Source organism: Trichoplusia ni, chromosome 22 (genome assembly GCF_003590095.1).
Source record: "Trichoplusia ni isolate ovarian cell line Hi5 chromosome 22, tn1, whole genome shotgun sequence".
NCBI lineage: Eukaryota > Metazoa > Arthropoda > Insecta > Lepidoptera > Noctuidae > Trichoplusia > Trichoplusia ni.
This window is the reverse complement of record NC_039499.1, coordinates 2,704,386-2,731,243: the sequence shown is the minus strand read 5'-3', so window position 1 is coordinate 2,731,243 and position 26,858 is coordinate 2,704,386. Positions and strand designations below refer to the sequence as shown.

The following is a 26,858-nucleotide window of genomic DNA, read 5'->3' as shown; positions in this document are numbered from 1 at the left end:
GTTAAAATCTCGATTATCTAGCTAACTACGGTTTATTAAATATAGCCTGAAGATGGACAGATAGACAAGCAATAGACCTTCAGTGACAGGACTCTTAATGAAAATAAGGACAGAAGTTAACTTGCTCGCCGAACCTGCTCGAAATCGCGATTTAACAATGTTTGGCACTTTAACGGAAATAATTCTTAACCAAAGTAATATTTCCTTTTTATTAGGACGAAATAAGACAAGGTTCTAACAAGAATATTTTTTCCAAATGCTTTCTTGGTAAACAAATATTCATAACCGTACACGTCTCATAAACATAAATTCTGGCAAAAAAACTAAGACGAGCCCCAACCCACGCCAATCACGAAACGAGTTACCCTCCGGATATTCAATTCCTGGACATGTCCGAACTGGAGCGAAACAAATATTTATCAAAACCTGTAAGGAATACATAAAATGACATAAAACATGTCCGGGCCGGACAAACACTACCGTGATGGATTATTGCCAGTGACCGCCTCTATTTCCTATTGGAATAAGGAATTACCATATGCGTCCGGGCTCGGTTGTAAAAGTATGGAGACCGATTTGTCTATACTACTACTAATATTTATGGTCCTATTGGGAGCCTCGCTTATCATTTTCAATACTATAGATGCCAGTATTTTAAACAAGCTATAATCCAGATTGTTCAAACTTACATACAGTCTTCTCTGGGATATTGTTTTTCTTTTGCATAACACTGTCCCCTACTAGGCAACTCTCCCACATTCTTCCACGATTCTCTGTCCTATGCCACATGGAACAAGCCCACGAAGTAAGTGTTAAAAAATATGAAATACACAAGCTATTGGGACTAAAATTAAGGTTGCAATTTTATTGACACGATACTATTCATTGATTAAAACTTAATTTCTCAAACCAAATTTCTGTTTTACAGTAATGACCCAACAAATAACGACACACCTACATCGGGTTAAAAACAAAAGAAAGCCAGTAATAATGTAATATTTTGTCATAAGCATGTTCCACGTCATCCCAGCGTCGACCACTGCGTCAGTCCGGCGCGGCCAGAGCAACCGGCGACCCTTCAAAAAGTTTGATAATAACACCACCAGCCGGTAATGTGACAGCCGATACGTCGCCAAGCCGCTGCTGTTTAAATTTCGAATCTCCATTGTACTGCAGATGTGCAATTTGTTTTCATTTTACTTTATATTAGAGAGCCTGCTTTGGTGTAGTTTTGGGAAACATAGTGAACTGATTTTTGAATTAGATGTGGAAATGTTAGTGGTATTATTTGAAGGTGACTGTGATGATTTAAGATACCGTTTGCTCGAATTAACCAGTTTGATGGTATCAAACTGGTTGATACTAGCTGGTATATTTTCTGAAAATAACTCGCAGTGTTTTTAAAATTTGTGATATCTCTAACTCTAAACTCTAACTCTTAAAAAAAACATCTAATTTTAAACTAATTACATACCGACTTAAGACACACGACCATGTATTGAAACAAAATTAAACAACTATGACAGTGGCATTATCTACCAAAACGAAATAGAAAAAGTATCAAATGAAGGAATGACAAAGCTTATAGCTCAGTGATGATAAATGATAGATTCATGAGGCGGTGTGCGGGATTACATGTGTCGTTTGCGGGCTAATGCGGTGGAAGGCCCTCGTGATGCGGTGATAGCAATGTACCTACTGTGTGTCGTGAAACTGATGGTGATTATGACGGCCAGGTGATTTTCGTTTTATTTTTTGAAAGTCCTGTTCTTCTACGGAGGAGCATTATTTTGTCTTTTCCATCAAAAATCAATTTAAAAACCGTATGAACCCATACGAGTGCTCAAAATTAGATGGTACATCACTTTAGTTGACTATTAAAATGTTATGTATTGACTATTAAGTAGGTTACCGAAGAACCTACCTAGGTACTTCGGTAACCTACTTATCACAAAATACTGGCAGAAATTTTTGAAGCCGTCAGCAGATTCCCTTAAAACTATTTTTTGGTTTTTTTTGGAAAATTGTTTATAAACGTCAAACGTGAAAATGGCTAAATAGAAACTAAAAGATAACAATGTCTGTATAATAACTGAGTAATAAAAAATAATAGTAACTAGCATTAAACTTACGGAGTCTTTGAAACAAAAATCTGGCATACAAGCTAAGGGAATAAAAATGTCTAGACCAACATTGTCGTACATTCCAAAAACAAGTTTAATACATTGAAATATTCAATTGCCTGTCCCACTATCAGATGGATAATAACTTTGGAACTTGTACGTGTGCCGCCGAACGAAAATACCTGGGAAAATTGGAAAATGGCTTTGTTTTCAGCTACAAGCACTGCATATGCCCGGTATTCTTGTAAGTTGTATGTACATAATCTAGGAATTTATTCGTGAGATAAGTTGCCAAATGTCTTTAATAGATTATGCTGAGTTAGAGGTGGACTAAAAGTTGGGAACTTGTTCGGATTTGGTTATAGTTTAAGGATGTAACAAAATATGTGCCTTATTAGATTTTTTTTTGATGTTATTAATATCGAAATAAAAATGAGACTATCTCGGTATAAATCTTGATCTCTTTCAACCAATTTCAAGGAGACTTCCTATTAGCCTGTATTTTGTTCTTTTTTTATGTTTTTTACCCGGATGAACCGTTCGTGTTGTGTCTTTTTTTATTTAACGTGAATTAGCTGTTATTAGGTCCCATGAAAATTTCGTCAAGTTTGATACAGTTGTTTTATTGGGTCGTATGTTAATGTTGTTTAAAAATATATAAAATACGTAAAATACAAATAATGCTTCTTAAAAAAATGTAGATAAGTAAAACAAAACTTAAACACAAATCGACTTTAACTAATCGATTATCAATACAAGTCTTCGTAAAATCGGTAACAGTTTGATCTCATCACTAATTTCACATCTCAAATACTCAGTATATACTCAACAAAGGTGGAGTGATGTGTCTTGACAAGTCAGATGCTAATCAGTCAACCCTTCGGCCGACAAATCGGAAATTAGGGACGCATGAGCGCTGGCGGGTTAACCCGGACCGACCGGGGTCTTTTCGACCCCGGAGACTTGCCAGTCTTGTTCTTTGAATATTTAACGCGAAACAAATGTCCTTTCACATTCGTGACGTCAACTCTGACTGTTACAAAGTATAGTTTGACTGTACTTGTGTGAGATGGATCGCGGTTATTTTTGATACTCACCTTTTGTTCCTGTTTGCTGTTATTTTTAACAGGACAGGACAGGTAGATGGGCAAAACAAACAGTCAGTTTGTCTGCAACAGTCTATGAGCCTACAGCATGTAGGCTTGTTTAATTTTAGCCTCTATTTTGAGTATTTAAATTCGAATCGTTGAAAGAGTTTGAATTCGTCTAATGACTTCATGTACCTATACTTACATGTTACAAGATATTTTGAAGCTACTAAGATTAAATACAAATTAATATCACAAAAATACCATCACATACCTACATATAGGTCACATTAACAACCTCTCAATCACAAACAAAATAAATACTAATATCGATATTATAGCCTAACCGAAGCCGGCCACCCCCGCCTGAACTACCTCAGCTGCCTTAGGTGAAGAGTTTGGCGTTGTCTATTACAGGCACAAAGTACGGCACACTTTGATCGTCTTACCGGCCGATAGACGTATCTATCTAGTACAATCAGCAACAAAATTTGTTCAATAAAATCTAATATACAAAACAACGGTTTTGTGTTGGAATCAGGATACAAAATAAAACACCAGACATCTGAAACTCAATATTCTTAGAGGTGATCAATATTTCTAGCAGTAAATTAATTTGAATTTGCTGTAGACTTTTGTCGCTAACTGTACCTACCTATCTACCGCTTTGCATCGATTTGCTACAGGCGTTAACTTATACTGTTGGTTTATTTGAGATCTTTCATAAGTACCTAATTGACCGTTTAAACTAAGTCGGTTATTTGCAAATGATTAGACAATCATTTATTTATTTTAATACTAGCTGCACCTCTTGGATTGACCTGCCTTACTATTCAACCAAAGTAAGTAGATAGAGTCACGTCAGCCTACCTTAAGAATTAGGCTAATAGCACAAAAATACATTCAAGTTTAAGTCACGTTAAGATAAAGGGTAAATACATAAAGTTGTTCTCATACATTTCATTTAATATCATTCATTTTTAGTTGGTAACGTTAAATCTGTTAATCATGCACATTTACAACAGTGGGCAACCACATAACTGACCAAGACTCTAAGGACCAAAATACCTACCAAACGATAAAAAGACCACGACATTAGAACAAACCAACAACAGACATCACATAACATTCTATGCCGCCAATTCTTAAGACGCGACCATAGAAATCTAAATAACAAGGTAATAGAAATGGCATACACCGCGGCGATCTATCGAAACGCATGTCGCCGGTGGGCGGGGCTTCAACACATTCACAGCAAATAACTACGCAATCACGCAAACATTAACATCGAGAAGACCAAGCAAACAACACTAGGCCGTACGTCTAATGCAATAAGGTTGACTTTGTCGTTGTATGGATTCACTAACTCACACAGTCATTGCATTTTTTTGCATTAGTTGTAGTGATTACGTAAACTACACTAGGGATTGACTACGGATCCGAAATATAATGAAAGACGAAATTATGAGTGATAATGTTTTCTGTTGTATTCTTCTATGGATTACATTATAATATGTAACTACTTACAAAAAAAAATTCGCTAATTGTCGGTTGACAAAAAAAAATATTATTAGGAAATACTTGGTACCTAGGTAGGTTTGGTTTATACGGTGACTTTTTAGTCGTCTTATAAAAGCAGCCCAGTTCCTGTATCGAATGACTAGTAAACGTTCATAATAAAAAAATAGGTATTTATGAGATTTGGATAAATTTAAATTGCAATTTTTATTCAATGCTATGCTATAGCGCATGGCGTACTTTTTGAAACATTCAGTTGCGAGCGCGGTCCGAGCCGTAAAAATGGAGAGGGGCGCGGGCGGCGGCGGGCGGCAAGTTATCAAGCATGCAACTAATTTCATAGTGTATATTCGGCCTAAGTTGTAGGGTACCAATTTCGTTTACCCGTGGTAGTCATCCACTTGTCTTTTGTATTTATTTGCATCCTGCGGGATTCTGAAATAAAAATATATTCAATAATATGTTTACAAAAACGAACGACTATTAAAATTGTTACTTTTCGTATACAATGTTCATTTTGGATAATTTGTCCGCACTTAACCACATCACTATTTCCGACAGTTTTGTGCGGCCGTACCACTACAAATACGATCGCATTGATAAATATTATTTTTCGTTATACATTTCTCTTTTTACAACGGTGCATTTCTGTAAGTCTCTTACTGCAGAGGCAATGATTAGTAAAGAATGAAATTGTTGCAGGATGGTGCGATATAAATATGGTTTATAATGAAGGTTATGTTTTGAAATTTAATTTTGCAATAACATCAATATTACTGCAATAATTTACTTACCGATAAAATGTTATCTATTTATTTATGTTATTACACGATGCAGATGAATTTCCAGCCTGAGAAACGCCGCAAAACACCATTTTTAGTGGTTCTTGCTGTGACGACGTTCCGCGAGCGACTGAGTGTAAGTTCGCGCGCTGGTGTCGTCCAAGACACCAGTGTGGCGACAAGGTCACGAGGCGTTGGCACTTCTATTACCTTGTTATTTAGATTTCTATGGACGCGACGCACATTTGCGGATAAGATAATGGTAACACACGCATTACGTACAGTCATAAATATAAAACGGCTGTACCCCGCATGGTGTGCATACCACGGCCAGATGACGGCGTCTTAAAATATAGGAACCCTTCTTGAACCCCGGTGGAGGTGCGCCGTAATTAATAAATGACCCTGGTCCTTGGGACCGCGGAGAATTAGATTAATATGAAATTAGTAAGCAAACTTTGTAGTTAGGACTTGAAATTTCTGATATTTTTGATACTAAATAATTGTTTTACAATATGAAATAGATTTAGATTTTTAATCTGTTTTTTGTTTCATAATTACGCTGTCTTTTAAAACCTTTTATGTGTATTTTGTAAGGTATCTGAATCAATAACTATTGACCTTATCATATCATGGTTATAAAATGAATAAGATACCTTATTTTTTTCTTTGTAAATAAAGAATAAAATCTTTTTATTTACAGTTACTATTCACATGACATTGTAACCAAAACACTGAGTACCAAGCGCCACCACAAACACAGCAGAAATTATCTAAATGGTACATAGCCTTTCAGACCGCGCAGCACCCATTAATTACTTAAATTTAATTCATACGAGACCCTACACCACTATTTACATTCAAAAACGTACCCTTACACCCTTGCCCGCATCCCGTAACCCTTGCCAACAAACTTGGCGACCCCAAGACGTTAACTCCTAAGTAGACTTTCTTTGATAGCTCGCTCTGCTGATTTTGAATAAAGGCCATCTCTCGATAGAGTTCTGATCTGTAATTTTATAGCTTTGAGACGCCCCTAGCTTACGCTCTAAGGATTGTGGCCTATTGATCTCTACTTGTCTTGTGTTTTTGTTCGGTAAGCGCGGAACTAAGGACAAAGCGGTTCGAGTTAATGTGAATTAGAACTACTGCACTATTATGGTGGTTAAGTACAAAGCAATGATAGCATCAGCAATTTTCTTGGTGAGCGGAACTGAAGCCTGTTCTGTGCAGGAATTTATAGTTCCATTATGACACTTAGAGATCTTCTACTACAACCAATCAAGCGATGATGGATGAAAGATATTCAATAAAGTATTGTTCTACTCTTTTTTCAATTTGGTGTTTAAATTAAATCCTATCATCACTGCAGACGAAGGAATCATAACATCATTATCATCTTTTATTCTCCATAAAGCTGTATCATAATCAAATAACTAAGGATCAGTGCTTGCTGAAGGCGGATTAGCTTACCGCGATACCTATATGAGTGCCCCTTTCATTGCATTATAATGCGGGGAAGGGTTGAATCTCAACTCGAGTCTACACGAAGAATTTATAAATAAGTTAAGCGAGCCCGCCTCATTCTTCGCCTCGCCATCTTACTTTGTTTTATCATATTTAAATTATTAGAGTCAGATGTAGAACGTGTACCTAATTGCTGTACTTTGTTAAGATAATGTACCTTTGGCGCGACTCCACTTTTGTTTTCTTGTTCGTGAACGATATAATTCACGGGAGACGGGAGTACGCGGGGTAACGCCCAACTTTAGCGTTTTGTTTTTGTTCGGACGTTCGTTTCTTGAGGAAATAAAATTTGTTATGCAGCCATTCCGAGGCCGTAGGTGCTTTATAATAACAAAGATTACGCTTAAGTAAAGGCGGACGGAACTTGTGAATTCTGTGTTAACACAACTTTATGTGCGCGTCGATGTTTAAGGTTAACGAGCGATGTTTATTTTTTAATTTGACAGAGATTAATAACTTTATTGAAATATTATTGATTGTTGAGTAATGCCTTGGAATCTTATTCTGCTGTGTACCATCTTTTTGAGAGCAACAAAAATACATTAAAACACTAAATAAATTTAAAATATATCACTCAACTTAAAACTAAATTGAGAAAACACGTCACAAGTACGAGTTTAGTTAAATTCAAAACAAGTCGTAAGAAATCCATTTCTTAAACATAATTTATTTCGACAACCGTGCACAATTAACCCTAGTCCCGCTGTAATACAAACACGTGCATACAAAATGCCTTAATTTACCCAAGAAAACAATATCTCATCCACATTACAATATTTTCTATCGTAAATCAAATTTAAGTGTTATTTCATTTCCTATCCACGCAGCACACGCGTACAACGAATAAGTAATTGAAATTTGAAACGAACTTTTGATTTTACCCCCCCCCCCCCACCTTCCGAACGGTTATGAATTTCCTTCATAAGGGACCGGCTCATCTCGTAAAGGTTCTTTTCATACATTTGGCTTAAGAAAACGTTATTTCCCTTTGAATGTATGTTTTTCGATGTTTAGAAGTCGTTTTAAGAGAGTTGGATAAAGTTTAAAGTCCGTCCTTAAATTTTGTCTCTACATCGTTTAGTTTTTGGCGTTTGGTGGAACTAAATATTAGAAGTATTTATGTCATGTACAGCTATATTATAGTTTTTTTTTCTAACGCTCTGCGTCCCACGGCTGGGCAAAGGCCACTGGATTTCAGTTTCCGGCCACAAAGCCACAACCAAGAGTGAACGTTTATATCGTTAGTATATTATATTAATAAAAAAATACATAGTGTAACTTATTTCAATAATGTTTGCCTAAGTAAGACACTTAAAATCACAGACCTCTTAAAAGCATGTCAACGCCTCCCCTTCAACTCTTCAGACATTCCTCAACTTTCATAGCAATGTAAACATTTAATAGTTCATAAGCCCCAGATTTCCATTAACATGTATTATCTATCATCCTTAATGTTACGACTATTATAGACCCGGCTGCGATAGGCCGACGCCCGAGGTGACAACACAATGACATCAAAACCCTTGCTCAAAATGTTCCACAATTGTCATAGACTTGTTAACAACGTAAGACGTAAGACAGTCGAGATATTTGTACCAAGGAATATGCTTTTTACTAAATAGCATCGCCCGAAGCTGATATGTTCACGTCAAACGCTGTTTGTCAAACTTATGTGATCGACAGAAAGTAATGTGAAAAGTTTCTTGATTCCTAAAACATGTTTTGTATAACGTAAGTACATATTTACATAATTGGTAATAAGGATAATAACTGTTTTCGGATATGATGAATAACAAAGCTTTGTTTTTATAAAGTTCTAACTTATTTCATTCTATGAAAAGTTGTATGAGACAATGCTTGTTAAGGCAGTTCTAAATTAAAATAAACAAATGATAAAGTTAAACAAATCACCTGCAGCATAGAAACGCTCATCACGAACGCTTATAACATTCTTAATTCGCCTATTAAAACCCGTTACAAGCAGCAAGATGTTTGCAACATCAATAAACAACGAGCGAACGCGAGCGCGAACGTCCAAAGTTTAGCGCGCGCGGTGAGTGCAGAGGGCCCTTAATGAGGGTTAGAAATTTCGGCACATTGTGGCCCAAACCGCACCCGGTTTCTTAGCTTATTATTAATTCTGTAAGACGTGTCCCCGATGTCCAAGACGTGCGCTGAGATTCGAGACAAAAGTCACAAGGGCGGAAGGGACGCCCCCCCCTCTACCAGTCCCCCTTAGTACGTGTGGAGCGTCGACAAGTCGCACGAGTGTGGGATTTACAGGTGGTTTTAATAACGGAGCCACTAATGTCACGAGATGAATACTTAATGGACGGATCATCGGATTGAGATGGATTGGAAAACGCTGACTCGTGTAATAATAGATGTGATAGCCGTGTTCGGATCACCAAGTTACCTTCAGGTATCAGTTCGGAAAACGTGTGACAGCGGTATAATTAGGAGTCAACGTGCATTATGTATAACAGTATGTATTTTAACAGGTCCAGGTGAACAAATCATGCACTGATCGCCAAAACAACAATTGAAGAAGTATTTTATACTTCGAAATCGGTAAATAGGCCTTTAACAAGTTGGGATGAAATATAACCTACAGGTTTACATAAAAGAAAATACGTATTAACTGAACAATGCAACTCCACTATGGTCATATCCATTTCTTCAAGACAATTTAGTTACAAAGTGCAAATCCCTTTAAGATGGCGTTCCTTGACAGGGGGTGCTTTCAAAAACTCGTTAGGAGGTTCGCATTCTGCGGTGGTGGGTCACGTCGAGACGCGGCTGCTTCAAGACAAAATGTTACATAGAAGTTTGTGGCGCGGTGTCGTGTGCCGTGTTTGAGTAAATTTACTGCTGTGCTGTCTTCCAGTTATTATAAAGGTTTAGTTATTATGCGGCGAGTGTTTCGTTGCATGCATTTGTTTTGGAATGAATACTCAATTTGGATAACAAATTGAAAGTCTGCATCATGAAAAAAAGTGTCGAAACAAATTGACAGTTTGACAAAGAACATTCTTCGTCTGAGAGTGTAGATTATCAAGATTATGATACACACCAATAAAAAAAAAAGACTCCAAATTTAGGTATGTCCTCATGTATCATAATCTATTCTTATATATTTATTCATAATATTCAATTCTTTATGTAATTAGGGTTGGCGTTCCGAGAAACTTATCTTATCTCCGTTAATCTACGTATTGATATTATAAAAAAATACAACCGTAACTTTTTAGCCATTATTACATTATCAAGACTGTTCATCATTACTTTTCAACCGATTACCAGAATGGTGATACAGAGAATGATGTAATAATAATAAAAAAAAGGTTGGTAAATTCCCCAAAAACATTTAAAAAAAGTCTCTTGTTATCCACTGCAAGCCAAATTAAATCACCCCGTAGAAACAACAACAACGAGGCTCTTGTGCACAAAAATTGGCAATTGGAGATCGTTATAGTGTCGTGATCGGCACACGTTAGCGGTGTTTATCGGCAAGTGGCCGCGCGGGAACAATATCGCTCGTTGTATCGCGCGATCCTAATGTATTACAATGTGTGCACTTTATATGACCCGATGTGTAATTGATTGTGTTTAGCGATCCAAGTCTATTTTGTAGTGATCTAAGTGACGACGTTGTTTTTTTTCGTTTCGGCGTATTACAAAATCGCCGAAATGCAACTTTTTTATTTTTGTATCTTTGTTGCTAGCTTAACAGTTATAATAGAATTATATTTTTTTAAAACACTGCTACACTGTGTTGAATGTAATTATTGTGAAAATATGCCAAATGTTTTAATTACTTAATAGTTAATAACCTACGTCACTTACATACGTGACGAACGTTGTAAAAGTATTAACAGCATCTTTCCTCATCAACCGACTTCAAAAAATTAGGTGGTTTTCAATTCTTCTGTTTTTTCTAGTTTACCACCTAAAAACTTCATAACCATAACCTTTTTTGTTCTCTTTTCATTCAACGTGAAATACTTATCATTGCTCCCATCATCTTCTTTTCAAAACTGAGCGCTGAATAAACCAAAAAACGAACCGTCTTTTTTACCTGTATTTATTTCGGAAGTATCTGTTATTCAATTGCAATGCAATAAAACATTACTATTGTGTTACAAATCTTCCCTTCTCAGCAATAAACGATAAATAACAATTAATGTTAAGGTTTCAATCGGGCAGTGCACAGCAATAGTAAATTATCACGAAGGTGTTGCCGGACGAAAGAAATATCGCTGTCAACGCCTGCTGTAATGTCCGGTAGAGATGGGACTCTAGCATATCGATAAGTTAAGGTTAATAAAAGGTTATTTAAGATAGGAAGAAACAACTTATTTTTTGAAATTAAAAGTTGTTGGTTTTCTTTTTATGGACTTGAAACGGGAAGTTTCAGATCAAGAGACAATGCACAGGGTATTGAACGACGAGTTGCTGGTAGTTGAAGGTATTGAAACTATCGTCAGTTAAAAAAAACGCCTATTGCCGTGCGTTTGATAACGTAAGAACGCACATCATACTCTGCTACGAACCGTAGCCATCCTCTACGCTTCGTAGACAAATGTAGCTGTGACGCTACGACAAGTCCTCACGATATTAAAAGGAGTTTTAGTCTGTTTTCTGTCGATATATCTCTGTATTTTGACCATCACTAAACCGTTGAGTGTTTATAACTGTTTGAACAAATCGGTGCGTAAGAGACCGACCCCGGACCGCCCGCCGAGTGCTTAATCACTTAACACTCAGCGGATTAACCGGGAATTTATCGACTTCATACACATTTTGTGTAGGTATTGCTAAATAATAAATAAAAGCCAAGGAAAGGTAAGTTTGTGTCGACAGTCCAGTGTTCGTGTAAATGGTATATAATAAATAGAACAATTTTGTACATTTAAGGGGTTTTTTCTAGAATTTAAGAAATTAAATAGAAAGAGATAATAAAGAGAGAATGTATTATTTATTTATTACGGCAGTTTGAAATTATGTCTATCCAGACAAATATAATATATCGTTATAGAAATTCCGCGTTCAACATAAACTGGGCGTAAATTCAATGACAATTTTTGACAGCTGTATTGTTTTAAATTAATTTTGTAAAAGAAAGAGCTTATCAAAACAATAGGACAATACCTAGTCTAAAAATTAAAAGGAGAATCAGATTTTTAGGTGAAACTAATGTTTCTGGATTGGTCTTCGCAATTTGTGGTTACATCAAATATTCTGACTAGCCTGACAAATATTGAACTAAAGTAAGTTATCAAAAAGCACCTGAGATCCCTTGAAGGGTTCAAATATCTTTCCCATTCCTAAAATCACATTGCAATATCTATAGGGTAGGAGACACAAGAGAATTGGACCCCCATAAAGACATTAATTCTTACAAGAATGAGGAGCGAGACAAATGTCCGACGCCGCGTGCCCGGGACGGTAGCCGTGTAAAGAAAACCCTTTTTGTGGAGCGTTGGGATATGCATGGATAAGTCGTGGAATGAAGAATATATATTAAGAAGAATTATTTTTAAATACCTACAGAAAGGAATTAATATTTTAATTTTTAGCACCCCCAAACCGTAAAACAGATTGGTGGTTGTTGTAGTCATTTTTAAACAATTGTTTATTTTATACATTTCAATACTTTTGAAAGTTAATGAAATGGTAATAGTAATACATTAAATTACTATACCACGACTAAAAACCCGAAAAAATAAAATAAAAAAAATCGATGTTATTTAAAAGATACAGATAATGAAAGCTTTACTTGACATTGAAATAGGCACTTAAAATCAAATTAAAATATCAATCTACATTGACTAAATTAACGATCTGTCGTTCGTAACATAAACTAAATTTCATGTAACAGAAGAAAAGCAATTTCAAACTTAAACAGTACCTAAGCGTATCCATACTAATCCCATCGCATATAACGACAATCGTGTTTGCTCGAGGTCAGTCGACGATCAAAGCGATAGCCAATAAATAAATAGTTGATTTGCTTTCCAAATAAATACTGAAAGGTCGAAATTGTCGAAAATGCCGGGATACTTCGAGCAGGAATGCGACAGGGGGCGGTAGGGTCAAGCTAACCAACAAGAACTAAATACGTTTGCTTTGGACAAGAATTCTGTTTACCCCATTTGACTGTTTGATTGATTTATTTGTTTGTACCGATCTGTCGTAGTGTTTTTGAGATTTGATGCTTGGATTTTGGCGAAGGTTCGGATGGCCTTGGGTTAAAACTAGTGGTAAATGCGAGTACCTTTTTGTTGTTGGACAAGTGGACGTAGACAATATTTGGTTATTGATAATATGATTGATAGCGTCAAATTCGATAAACTAAAACTATATTCTAAACAAACTGTGTCTTTATTATTAACTCGTTGGCTGATATTGTAATGAAAAGGAAATAAAGATTTTTACAAGTTTTTAAATATACAAATAGTTTAAAAAAATATTAAATCGTTGGCTTGTACTGTAGGTATAACAATACGAAAATAATGCTTTTTACAAGTTCTGAAATATACGAATACTTATAAAATAAATATTATTGATTTAAATACTAATAAGAATCGCAAACTAAATAAAATATATTTACGTCGAATATAATAAAATCGAATAAATTGTGCGTAATACTAAACGTTTGTAACAGCGCCATCTCGGTTTTGTTGTAAGAACTACGATGAGCTTTCGCATGCTCTCTTAAGTAACCCTCCTCGGAGGGTTGAACTGCAAGGCGACTGAAATGGTTCTGTTTCGAATCTGTCGCGCGGTTTACAATACAGATGAAATCTTAACATTTAAAATTACTATTATTTTAACTAACAAGACATGTACACATATAGTGCAACATTTTTGAAATATATAAACAGAATTATATTAAAAAAAATAAGGTTAATATATTTAGTGGCATCAGTTGTGTGTCAAATTGATACCGCTAGGGGCGCTTTCAAATGAGTCTTAATGTAATCTCGTGAAAGTATGACAAATATTAATTTCACTTTTATGTTCAAGAAAAAAAAAGAAGCTAAACCAAGGACGCTGTTCATAATAAAAACTCTGTAAAAGTTATATTTTTACTTGTATGTTTTAATTCAAATTTCCACCGCCAGAGGCGCCACTTGAACGAGTAACTTTTACGAAACGATTACCTACACTGGTTGTTTTTCTTAATAATTTATTGTACTTCGAAGAAGTTGGCCTGTTTCATAACGTACACGTAGGTTGTACGTACTTAGGTATGTGTGTACGGTTGAGTTATTCAATTATAAATGTCTGTTTTGTTTTGGAAAGCGTTTGTTTTTCAGAAAATTCTATAGCGTCTTGTGTTCTCGCATATTTAAGTAGATTTATTCAAATATGTATTTTGCTAATGTTAAACGATGAGAGTCGGTATGTTAATGTGGAGATAAAATAAAGGCCTCGAGTAAAAAATATTTTTTTTTTCGTAACTTGAATTTCAAAATACTCTTCAGAAAGAAGGTTCTTTGTTTTTATCTAATTAATTGACGGCCAAAACGTTAATATTTAAATAATAACTATTCAACAGTTTACATAACACAAATATTTATGCAGAATATTATCAATTACAATAACTTGACTCTACCAAAAACTAATTCCTACTTATCACCTACTTTTACTTAAACATAAACTTCAACTTAATAGCCTCAATACGAAAATTACATCCAAAAATAAAACAATGGCTCATCTTGACCCAATCCTAAAATACGTACGTCCCCTGAACAATCTGAAATAGCTCGCAACCTTGATTTACACGAGTGACATTGCCGGTCAGGGGCCTACCTCTTCAAACTACATTGCAATGCTAAGAGCGAGAGCGCTCTACAAAGCGTATATAGAGGTCTCTCTTCCACACATGCAACAGTCACACACATGCGGTTTGAGAGGTCGTGGTAGAAGTACAGCTAAGTTAACAGCTATTGTTCAAAGCTAGTTAGTCAAATAAATATAAAAAAGTTTACAAAGTTATTTGTAGGCAAGTAAAATCTTAGAAATCGATATCTTATGGTTTGTTCCTTCCTTATAGAACTTTCCTTGTCTATACGAGATTTGACATCTACTATGCATAAATGTACGTCCTTATACACTTTTTAAGGCGCTTATACATTTATGGAAGTGTTGTATTTTTTTCTCAAGCTGATGGTTATTTTTTTTTGCCTCATATGCTACGAAATATAATGGTGAACTTTACGGACAATGAAATTTTAGTAGCATAATGATATAATTTATCTGCGATGTAAAAGTGTTATTAATCAAGTAGTACTGGTTTAAGGAGGAGAACGTATTTAGATAATTTCAGTCCACAGACCGAGTACTTATCCGTACTGTTATCAGGAGAAAAACTTTTAATTTACTTATTAAATAAATGGTTAGTAAATTAATTATTTTTTTCAATAACAAAACAATGTTTTTAGTAGTTACCAAATTAAAAGTTCATTCTGCAAATTTATGAATACACCTTGTGCATTAATCTCGTTTAAATAAACTTTCAGGAAAATTTTACTTAAATAGTTTTTGTTGGCCTTGGACACAAAGAGCTATAACGTCGCCGCGTCGTCGTCATTACTAAAAGGATCTGTAAACTTTGATATTATTTGCTGATTTATCAAATTCAAATTATATTTTAGCCAACTTAAGACTTATTTCCTATATAATTATTTTAAAATGATTTTGTAATGTACATATAAGTTTACTTCATGTCCTACTGGAATCCTATCAAGGTCACTCAAATTTGTTGTCTTAGCATTTAAAGATAACTTACGACGATAAACGAACTTAGAACTTTATCACGGGCACTTAATTAGAATACCTTATCAAGACCTTACTAACGCTTGGTTTCTTAACATCGGCATCGTACTGAAATGCTGCGATTTCAATGAACTGCTACTAGTGGATAACAAATGTAGGAAAAATAATTGAAGCAAAATTTTCGATTAACGAGAATGTAGCATCTACATATGTATATGAGATTTCTTTGTCGACCTTTACTTTTTTACGATTTTAGTAGAATCCATTTACACTGAAAATGATACTGGCCTTATTTATTTTGGAACAAGAATATAGCTATGTAATACAAGTCGCGCTCATTAAAAAAAGGAGAGTCAATTTTCATTATGAGCGCGTTATACCCTAAAAACAGATTATCTCTTAACCTGTTTTCTTGTCTGTTGTGTTTAGGGTTCCATAAATCCATTTAGACAGCATGCTGGACTCGACTGACCTTTATGCATGGTGCCGGCGGGTGCGGCACAGACGGCGGGCTGCGCGGCGCATTCGGCAGCTGCAGCAGGTGCCGAATGCTGTACCCCTGCCGGGACTTGCGTGACATTCTGAGGAAGAAATATATTGAGTCACTTAAAAGTGTTCCTATTACTTATTATCGAAAAGTTAAGGTAAAACTATGCAGCCTTTATAAAGTTGGGATTTTGTTTTTCAGATAAGAAGTCATCAAATGTCTGCTTTAGCTTTATGTTAAGCCTTTTTTTGTAGTTTGCAAAGGTCAGCAATTCAGCAAATATAATATTGTATACAACAATATAGATGAAAAAATGATTTGATTTGATTAACCAATTTGAACAGTCTAGCTATTAAAGTTTGTAATAGATACAATGAACGGATTATTTATATGAGTAACTAGCTGACCCAGCAAACGTTGTATTGCCGAATATTTTTTTTTCTAGTTGTATGTATTTTTAATGCCACATTATAAAAAAAAAAACAATTTCGTCCAGAAAATAAAATATTTTTTTAGTGTGTGCAACCCTTAACACTTAGGGGTATGAAAAATAGATGTTGTTCTATTCTCAGACCTACCCAATATAATATGTACAAAATTTCATAAAAATCGGTCGAACCGTTCCGGAGGAGTACGGTAACTAACATTGTGACACGGGAATTTTATATATTAGAAGATGACATCTAATACTAAAGTCCTTCAAAAATATTGACTGAAGTAAGCGTAAAATAAAAAGAAGTTACATCAATTTACAGGAATAAACTTTAACAATTGTTCTGAAGTAAACAAAAAAGGAGAAATAAAGAACAACAACGTAAGCATTTGTTCCGTTTGTTATTTGAAATGCACGGAGTGTCGCTACTGTGACAAGGTTACGAACGAGCATTATGCCTTATTGCATCCTCTGTTCGCATATGAGGTTACAAGGAGCAACACTAATAGAGATTGAGAGAGAGAGAATAAGAGACTTTGCCCACGTGGTATTTTAAGAAAACTTCTTTATTTTTGTAATATGAAGATGTTGTAAAATTCAGATGAAAATATTTTGTTGTACGTACCCTACTACATGCGTATGTACCTATACATACGCATGAATATGTCTGTGTCTAGTCTATACTATATTATAGACACACATAACATATAGGTATTGTTACATCTTCACGCCCAAACGGGTGAACCGATTTCGATGAAATTTGGTATGGATCGAGCTGACATGGTATAGGAGTCGTGTTTTTGCAGCTAAAACCAACATCTATGCAAGCGAAGCCGCAAGCAACAATTACTCATCTATATTTCCATCTCCCTCTTCACTTTATACACTTGTACGTTTTCTGAGATAGCGCTATTTATATTTTCATGTAAACAGGTTGAGGACTTTTAATCTCAGGAGGAACGTGGGTGTGCAACGAGGGCACTCGTCCACCTACGCTTTATTATAGGTTCATAATTCTGTGATAACCTATGAACAGATATGAAAAGAAAAGGTTGTAGTTATAATGGACGTGGTAATAACTAGTTCTAAAATGAACCTTATTGCCTGGACTTAAGGTAGCACCAAGGATTTTTGTTTTTTTTTTGGGTCTACCTGTTTTTTAGCCGGCATAGCTGATATTCGATATTAAAAAAGGACCTATAACCAGGTTTTCAAAGTAAATCTTGTTTTGAACATTGGACAAACTGAAACACAAATCTAAAATGAACCTTATTGCTTTGACTTAAGATGCCAACTTTTTCTGCAAATTACTTTTAATGCACTGATTAAAGCTGGCAAATATTTAATAGTACAAGTTATTTTTCAAAACATCTACCTTCTTTCGAAAAAAGTTCGTAAGTTTCAATGCTGTGTACGAATATGCAGCTAATTTCGATAAAAATGTTATATTGTACTTTCAAAGTAACTTATGTATATCGTCGAGTTACGATAACATTTTATCTTTAACACAATTCCATTTCAGAATGATCGGTAGTATAAGAAAGTTAGTAACATTAAAACAAAGAAAAAATCTATTTTTCGTACTGCATTATATATTTTTCATAGATTACCTTTGGAAAATAAACCGTACCGAACTGATCATAAATAATTGAATTTCGTAGGAAAATGGTAAAGTAATATTTACCTTCATTTATATTCATTACAATAATAAAGTAGGCTACGGATCTATATTGAAGTGTACAAAACTTGCATTTAAAATTCTATCTTATAGTTGATGACATAAAATAAATTTTACAACAACAGCTCTTATCCTATTTGCGGACTCCATCAAACGTATCTGCGACTGGCGAATCTGAATCTTAACTTTTTGCAGATAAGGTTTAGTTTGATTTTGTAATGTTTTGGGGAGTAATAAGGATCATTTGTATTTGACTTAAGTACTTGCTTTCGAAGCTATTTTAACGTAATCAATCAGGTAATTTGCTGTGTTGGAGCTTGTGTAATTTAATGACAAAACTAACGGAGTTTGTAGACGACAACTATGATTAATTGAGATTACGATTTACGAAGCTAATAATAGGAATGTAAAGTTATTTCCGACTGGAGTAATTGTAACAAAGGGACTGTTTAATTTGAATAAATCTTTGTTACCGTGATAGGTTCATGAAAAGCATTCATTTCCTATGATTATTCTTAGTAAATTATATACGTAAACATGTTATTCACTAGCGTTCGTTTGCAGTTTGGAAGGTATTTTCTTAGAGTTCAAGCTACCCAAAACGAAGCTTTTATCAACATTGGCAAGGCCGTTTAGTACGTTACCAAAACAAGCACAAATACAGACATAATATTTAACACCTGTACCTACACAGCAGATAAAATAATTAAACTCTGCCATCATCTTCAAGACCACATCGTAATTATATTCAATCCCCTAATTATATAATATCCAATGAAAATGATATTAAGAGAAGAGGAAAGCCTGAAAACGGCAACTTGTCTTACTTAATGAGACCGTTGTTCCCACTCGTCGTGCACTTGTACTTCTGATTTTGTGATATTCAGCCAGTAACATAAAACCTTTGTTACACTGACATATAAATTCGGTTTATTTTTTTACTTTATCAAAGCATTTATATGGCTGTAAATACAAGACAAAGGAAAGAGTTTCTTACAGGTATGTTTTATGAAAGTATCGTGTCATACTGTTTGGTATCGAAGTTTTTTGTAACTGCTTGACAGATTTTGATGTTTTTGGCATATTTCGTAGATCAAATATCTTTTAGACTACTAATTTAACGACTAATATCTAACGTAAAAGCTCAGCCACGTCATTCATGAATAAACACCAAAGTCTACTTTAAAATGTGTTCAAGACTATTTCAATGATTTCAACTTTTAATGAATTAAACAAAACTCAACAAAATAATACAATGTAAAAATTCGAATGATTTAATTGCAAAAAAGTTATCAAAAAGAAACGTGTTAAGGAACAATAACGTAAACATAACTGGAGTAAAAACTTTTCATTGTTTCTCTTTTCCCCCTCAATAACGAAAACTTACTCTATTACTCTTTGTAAATACTTGTAGGTTTTCAGCCAGCGAATTCAAATGTATACTTTGAACAAAAAGCCCGCGTTTGCTCGTGCAAAAAGTTTAAATAGAACTTTTTATTCGCCGAGTCAGGGCGCCTGGGTATTAATAGTCAAGGCTATGATGAATATTTTTAAGCTTCGATACAAAAACGAGATAACAGGTATTATTTATGGTATAGGTTTAGTTCAAGGCCTGAAAGTGAGGAATAAATAGGGCGACAAATCATAATATACAGTGATGTAGGTTCGCCATTTTGACTACTCAAATAGTCAAGATATTGTATGTAGATTTTAATGAAGTGTGACATTTTTTTTATTTATATTGTTGGACTCTGTTATGTAAAACTTTTGTTTGCACACACTCTACAGGAAGGGATCATATAATGAGTCACAATTTTAGTCACCTCACTCCTGCGAAACGGCCTGACCGCTTTTCACGCAATTTTGTATGAACCGTAACTGATTTCTTACATTTTTTATTTATTTATTCGTATATAAAGTTTTGCGAGACCAAAACTTTCTTAAATTATGTTTATAAGCTAAAACAACGATTACCTTGTCATCCAGTACTTTTATAAAATTAGTTTCTAACCGAAACATTTTGATACAACCTTTGATCAACCACAACAGTTGCGAGAATACCCAGCACCTCCCAGGTTATCGAGTATTCAAATAGATATCGATATAATATGGAATCATGATACAACAATATACTGAATACAAAGAACTACGGTACATAAGACCTCCTTTTGAAGTGTGGTATGAGGTGCGAGTGGAAGAGAGATGCCGATCTACGTAATGTAGCGCGCTCTCTCACTCCCACAGACGCAAAAGTATTACTTTACGACTACGTAGTAAGGTCTCAGATATCTCTTTTTTGGTGCCTATTTTTTTAATACTATTGGTTATAGCTAAGTTTCGATTTTAAGCAAAGTTTATGGTGGGTATATTGTAGTCACAAGTAAATAAAATAAATATGTATTTCTTAATAAATAACTTTTTAGATAGAGTGACGCAGAGTTATTCAGTCTTAAATATATAACTACGTAGTTACAAAGAACACGACCATTAAACAGTTTTAAAACTCAAGAAAAAAGTTAATGTTACAAAAAATGTATTTTTATATTCTTAGTTCCAAAGTACTTGTAAGTTTCCAAGAAAAATCACGAGATTAACATTTTATAATCCAATCACGAAACTTTACTATCATTTTATTACTTTATCCTCCTCATTTTGAGGGTCCTTCTGACCTTATATTATGCAAAATCGAAATTTTACAACCAACTCATGAATTATCCAATAAAATCGAAGCCATACTGTTTACGTGCGCATAATATCGCACAGTCACGTATATAAGACAGTTGTATAGTCAAGACCCATTTATTGTTCAAAGCAAATAAAAAGAAACGGAGCGAAATGTGCTGAAGCAAGCGAAAACTGACTTGACAGCTCCTATCACTTAAACAAGAATGGAACTTAAGTTTATAACAATAAAGTTTACTTTCAAATGAACGACAGAACGGTGGTTGTTCCGTTACAAATTGCGCGAGTTATTAGGGTTTAATTCAGAAGCTAGTAGTAAATTCTGAATGTGCTTGAATGTATAACATACTATACAATTAAATATGTTGTTACAGTGAGCTTTCAGGTTCCTGGGAAACTCGTATAACTTATTCGTACGTATTATGTAATCATGTATAATAGATACGTATGTGTGTGTGTGTTGGGATTATGTATGCGTAGTTGTATCAACGTTCGTAATGTTCTCTGTTTATTTGTGTGTGTCATGACGATCTTCCTTTGTCTTTATATTTAGAGTACTGCCCAAGATGGCTGCATAATAATTTCATTTTTACTTTGACGTCATAGAATTTTATGAATAGCATTTTGTTCTTAGAAAAGTGGTTTAAAAATAAACAGACGTAAAGATAAAGTTATCTCAATCTCTTTAGTTCACAATCATTACTTGCGTATATAAATATTCATACCTGCAGAAGTAGTGAAAGATCTTAAATGATTCACAAAATAAACATAGTAGGTACTCTAATACTCCTAAACATCAAATCCTTTGTTACGCAACATATCAAATTACGATGATAGCATTAGCAAAACTCGAATCCTAAACAAATATCAGCAAACATAAATCTCCATAAGCATCAACGTATATAGGTATGTATAGTAAGTATGTGCTCGATCCCAAAGCTAATAACCAACTCTAATATCTTCGGCAGATCCAATCGAACAACTGTCAAAACTGTGATTGTTATCCATCACAGGAAAACATCCGCCGATCGATCCACACACCTATAAGCACAGTTGCAGACTACGCCATTTGAAGTGCTTATTTCCATTATAACATTGTACTAACTACACTGAAATGTTCTACAAAAGTTCGCGTTTTGCTTCGTGAAGTCCAGAACTTTCAACTCAACGGAATACACTAACTCCCCAATTGGCATTACGCGAAAACAACATTTATTACAAGCGGGTACAGATTGAATTAGCTCGCGGTAGAATTCCGCTTACAACTTCGCGCAAATACGCCAAGTTCAAGTTATCTGAAAAGTTATTTAACAAAGTTTCATAGCTTTCTTGGGCGCCGAGCAAGATTGGGCTCTAAGCAAAGGGGATTAGGTTAATTATCATTTGGGAGTAGAATAGACTGTGAGACCTTTTAGAACCGAAAGCCATCTGCGTTATCCCATCGAGAGCCGTGACTGTAGAAAGATTTTCCTTCTACAATGGACTGAGACTGGGACCGGTCGCTGAAATGACTTTGTAATAGCGTCCTCAATAAAACGACCCAATATCGTGTGCTTTTTACTTTATTTATGAGATAGTTCGACAGGACTTACGTTACTAAATAAATGTTTACGTATAGGATAAAAAGAATGTTCTTATTGGAGATCGGATCACTTGGAAGTAGGTTAAATCATTTCCGTGTGTTGCGTACAGTAATCTTCTCAGAATAACTGAGTACGGTAAGTTTAATTTCTGAGATATTCTCATATCCCGCTTGCGACTATTGTGGAACGCCAGGAACTATACCTCTATCATTTTATAATCTCTCAAAGTTTTAATGAGCTCAATTTAGTCTACAAAAGCTGATACACGTACGGTAGTTAATATGCTTAAAATGTATTTATTAAAATAGTGTTCAGTTAAAACTAGTCAATTTGATTAATTTAAAGTTAAATAGCCATTTCTTAGAGTTTGTTCAATACATTTAAATACCAGAATAGATTATTATGAATATTTTGCCAACTGTCAAACGCCATAACAAGGTTACGCCTTGCTTAAATATGATTTTAAATTCCTCTTCCAAGAAGTCTGTCTTGCGCTTAGTTCACGGAACATTTCCAAGAAAATTAATTCGTTTGATGTAATGAGAAAATTATTTGTTTATTGTGTATGTTGTATTATTTAAGCACCATTAAGATAATATTATAAATCTGTCATCGCGAATTCGCCTTATTATATCACGCATAATTATCTCAAATCACTTCGCAACACGATAAATTATTTATGCACTTAATACCCGAATAACATCATTTAAAAGCTGTTTAAATCACAATAAGAACTTCAAACATATCATTTTTGCTTTTGTCTCACTCGAAATCACAACAATGCCCCACTTCCAAGTGATTTCACTCCATATAAATAGTTATAGCAACTCGTAAACACTTTTTGAGTGAAACTTTTCAGTGACACAACTTTTCTACCGGCCATATAAACTACTAAAACAAAGTTTACTACTTATCACCTGTCACTTAATCGCGTGCCAGATCCATAGGCAAGGTCAAAACACAGCTCCGAGCGTCCTCCTCACTTTTGCCAGAAGTAAACACAAATTACAAGAGCATCCAAGGTACGTCACTCGAGTTACACTTCAAAACAATATATCAAATGAACACAAACACTAGTATTCAGCGTCCACACAGTCACAATAATACTAGAACTACACCTCCGAGTCAGAAATCGGTCTTTCGTCTTTCAGCATAACCTCAAAACATCTTACTGACACTCCGCGGCCCACAGGAATTAATAAAAAGTTTCTTTATAAAACAAGTGGGTTGTGAGCATGTTCCAAAATGGCGGAACTTTGCGTTAACTTCGGAACGTAGAGCGACGTGAAGTTGTAGGGTGCGCGACTTGTGCCACCAGCGGTACGGTTGCGCAGCAAACACTAACTTTTCGCATCTAAAGTTGCACATAAAACTTGTCAGCACTTATTTTAGCACACAAAAACTTGTCCATCGGTCACAAAAAGTGATTTGGAACACATTGTTTACACTAAAAGTAGTTGTAAATCCGTTTAAAAAAAGTTAAGAAGTGGTATAACCTCGTAGCGCTCCTCTACCGTACCGCGAGGCTCGTAGTCGACAGGGGTTCGGTCGGGGAAAATCAATAACTTACGGCCGACTCTCTCCGCCGCTCTCCGCGTTTAATCATACACTTTGTGAGCAAAACATTAAAACTTGTCCGTTTGTTTGTCGGAGGCGGATCGTTGTTAGCAGCGTAGCGGGGGGCGGCCAGGGCGAGCGGAGCGGCTAGCGGAGCGGGCGCCGCCGACGGCTTCCAGCTCGCGACTTAGCTACTTCGCGGAGTTTACTTGCGACAAAGTTTTGCGAGGTGTTCTTACAAAGAAGTACGGTTATGTACTGCAATGTGAGGAAGATTGGCGTTTCCCCGCTCCCTCCGCCGACTGCCACAACTTTGCAGCATTGTTATCGGTGGCCAAGTTCAAATTAAAAGTTTGTTCGCAAGTTTGCCGTTGAGTCATATTGGAGTTGCGCGCACTACTAACAAATTACTTTTTAATTACGTGCTCGGTGTATTTGTAAACGATGGTTTACTTTGTGTAGGTCAGTGTATTACGAAGCTCCCTGTGCTCTACAGTCCAACAACTATAATTTTGTTTAGTGAGTCACCAAATATGAATGTATTCTAATTTGCATAACTTTTGTGTGTCGGTGGGGTGATTACTGCATAATGTATGGAAATTTAACATGCTCTACTCGAAGAGGGTATAAAATCTAAACTTATGTCTTTATTAAAAAATAATGTTTATAAATCATTTTGGTTAATGAAGCTTAGTCGATTAAATCCATTAAAAACAAAGCAAACCCCTTCCGGTCCGCGATCAATTAAAACAAATAGGTCGTTACTTAAGTCAAAAGTCACCGGACCACTTTAGCAAACACCCGCTGAAGTGATTTAATTCCGTAAGTAGTGTAAACAAGTTTTGTCCTTAGATGATTCTCCCCACACACCCCTACACTCCTTTTATACGAATTATCCATAGAATTGTGAACAAACAAATCTGTTGCCTTTTATACCTTGACCTTCCTATCCCCCTTCTATATTGTGACAATAAACTAAACTGACGCGAAGAAATACAAATTCAAAGGTCTTAATAAATTGGATTGTGGGGTTGCTCAACTAGTTGGTCGACTGGTCGGTCGACTGATCCGGGTGTCGGTGGGTGAGAGAAGCCCGACTTCATCGTACAATTCCCGGGGTGGAGTATTAACAAGTATTTTACGAGATAAATAAGTTAGCTTGAGATACTGTTTATGTTTGTTGTGAATAAGTCGGGCTATACAGATCATTTAGATAGGTATATAATTTTATTTAAGAAGTTTTGCTGATGAACTTCGATAATTGCTTAATGTTTTACAAGTTTTAAATTAAGAATTTTGTTTTTCGGTAGATGGAAAAGCTATTGAATAACAGATTTAATGAAATGACCGACCTGTTTTCTTATTAGTAGAGTAAGCTAATATTTTTCATAAGCAATATTAATACCAGTATAAAAGGTAAATAGCTAATCTTTCTTTGTTTTCTAAGTAGCCTAGTACAATATGCGCAAATAAAATGTAACTGCGATATTAAATACATAAGACTGTCGTACTGTACGACTTAAAGGTCACCTTTTCCTCTGTCGTTTTTTTTCCACAAACTCAGCATTCTTTACTTTTGTTATTATTTAATTGAAAAGAGAATTTGTTGAACGAGTGCTCGTCGAATAGCGAAACTATTTGTTAAGTAAAGTTACTTTATTGGCTGGGATTTGTTTTCGTGTTTGCTTTGCACTTACTTGGCACTTGAATAAATATTTTTTCTTAAATAAAAATAATTATAAATTTTTGTCGCTTTTTCTACAAAAATAATAATAATATCAAGTAAGCAATATGCTTAAAAGTATCATTCTTAAAACTACATCTTAAAGCCTACGGCGTAGCTGTAATATACCGCGTAGACATACATTTTAAAATTAAATTGTTATTCAAAACTTACATTATATCAGTCGTTCACTCTACACATACTCCTAATATATCTTTACACATTACTTATTGAACTTAACCTAACTTGGAACAAAGAACCAATCAAATAATCGACTCCATGTTATTATTAGCTTGCGTAGAAAAGTAGAAAAACTTACTCGAATGAGCCACAAAAACAGGTTTACCGATAGCGAACACATTACGGTATAAGTCATTCATAGTTCCCCGGTATTTGCTAGGGCTGCCAACCCAATCGAACGGCCGGGTCTCTGTGGCAACCCTGTAGACTGTACACTCACTTACATCGCATGAAATAATAAAAATACTTTTCTAGGAATGCTTTTTTAGGTATTTAATTATGTTTAAAGGAAAACTTTTATTTCTGTCGGGGGTTTTGAATGCACTTGTTTGTATGTACATTTTGCATTTTAACTACTTGAATGTGCTTTAAAGTTAATGCAATAAAGTTGAATTTTGTCTGAAAAAGCAAACAAAATATGGCATAAAGTGAACTTAGAAGATCTCTTATAAAGTTTTAACATTTCTGTTTAATTTTACTTTTAACATAAATAAATAAACCTACAATTAAAGTAAGCGTAAACAGATTCCAAACACGAATGAAGTCAAACAAGTTTTTTTCTCATCTCATCTCAAGAATTGATTTTCTGTCAGCGATTGTACCTACATTCAGCCTTCAGGTGATTCACAAGTCACGCGGGATGACAGGTACAT

The 26,858-nt window shown here is 35.0% G+C and overlaps 1 protein-coding gene across 4 annotated transcripts in view; it reads right to left on the bottom strand.

Annotated features, from left to right (window-relative positions):
- LOC113504627 (myelin transcription factor 1) overlaps nt 1-25,991 on the bottom strand; it is a 201,290-nt gene extending 175,299 nt beyond the window's left edge. For 2 of the 4 annotated variants that reach the window (XM_026887032.1, XM_026887033.1), the window contains exons 1-2: nt 23,603-25,989; nt 16,295-16,403 (exon numbers count right to left, since the gene is read on the bottom strand). In XM_026887032.1, coding sequence (XP_026742833.1) covers nt 16,295-16,402 — 108 coding nt within the window. In that variant the 5' untranslated portion in view covers nt 16,403; nt 23,603-25,989. Of the gene's footprint in view, nt 1-16,294; nt 16,404-23,602 lie in introns of those variants that run through there. The other 2 variants (XM_026887035.1, XM_026887034.1) reach the window with 2 other exon arrangements.
- Nucleotides 25,992-26,858: the final 867 nt, after the last annotated feature.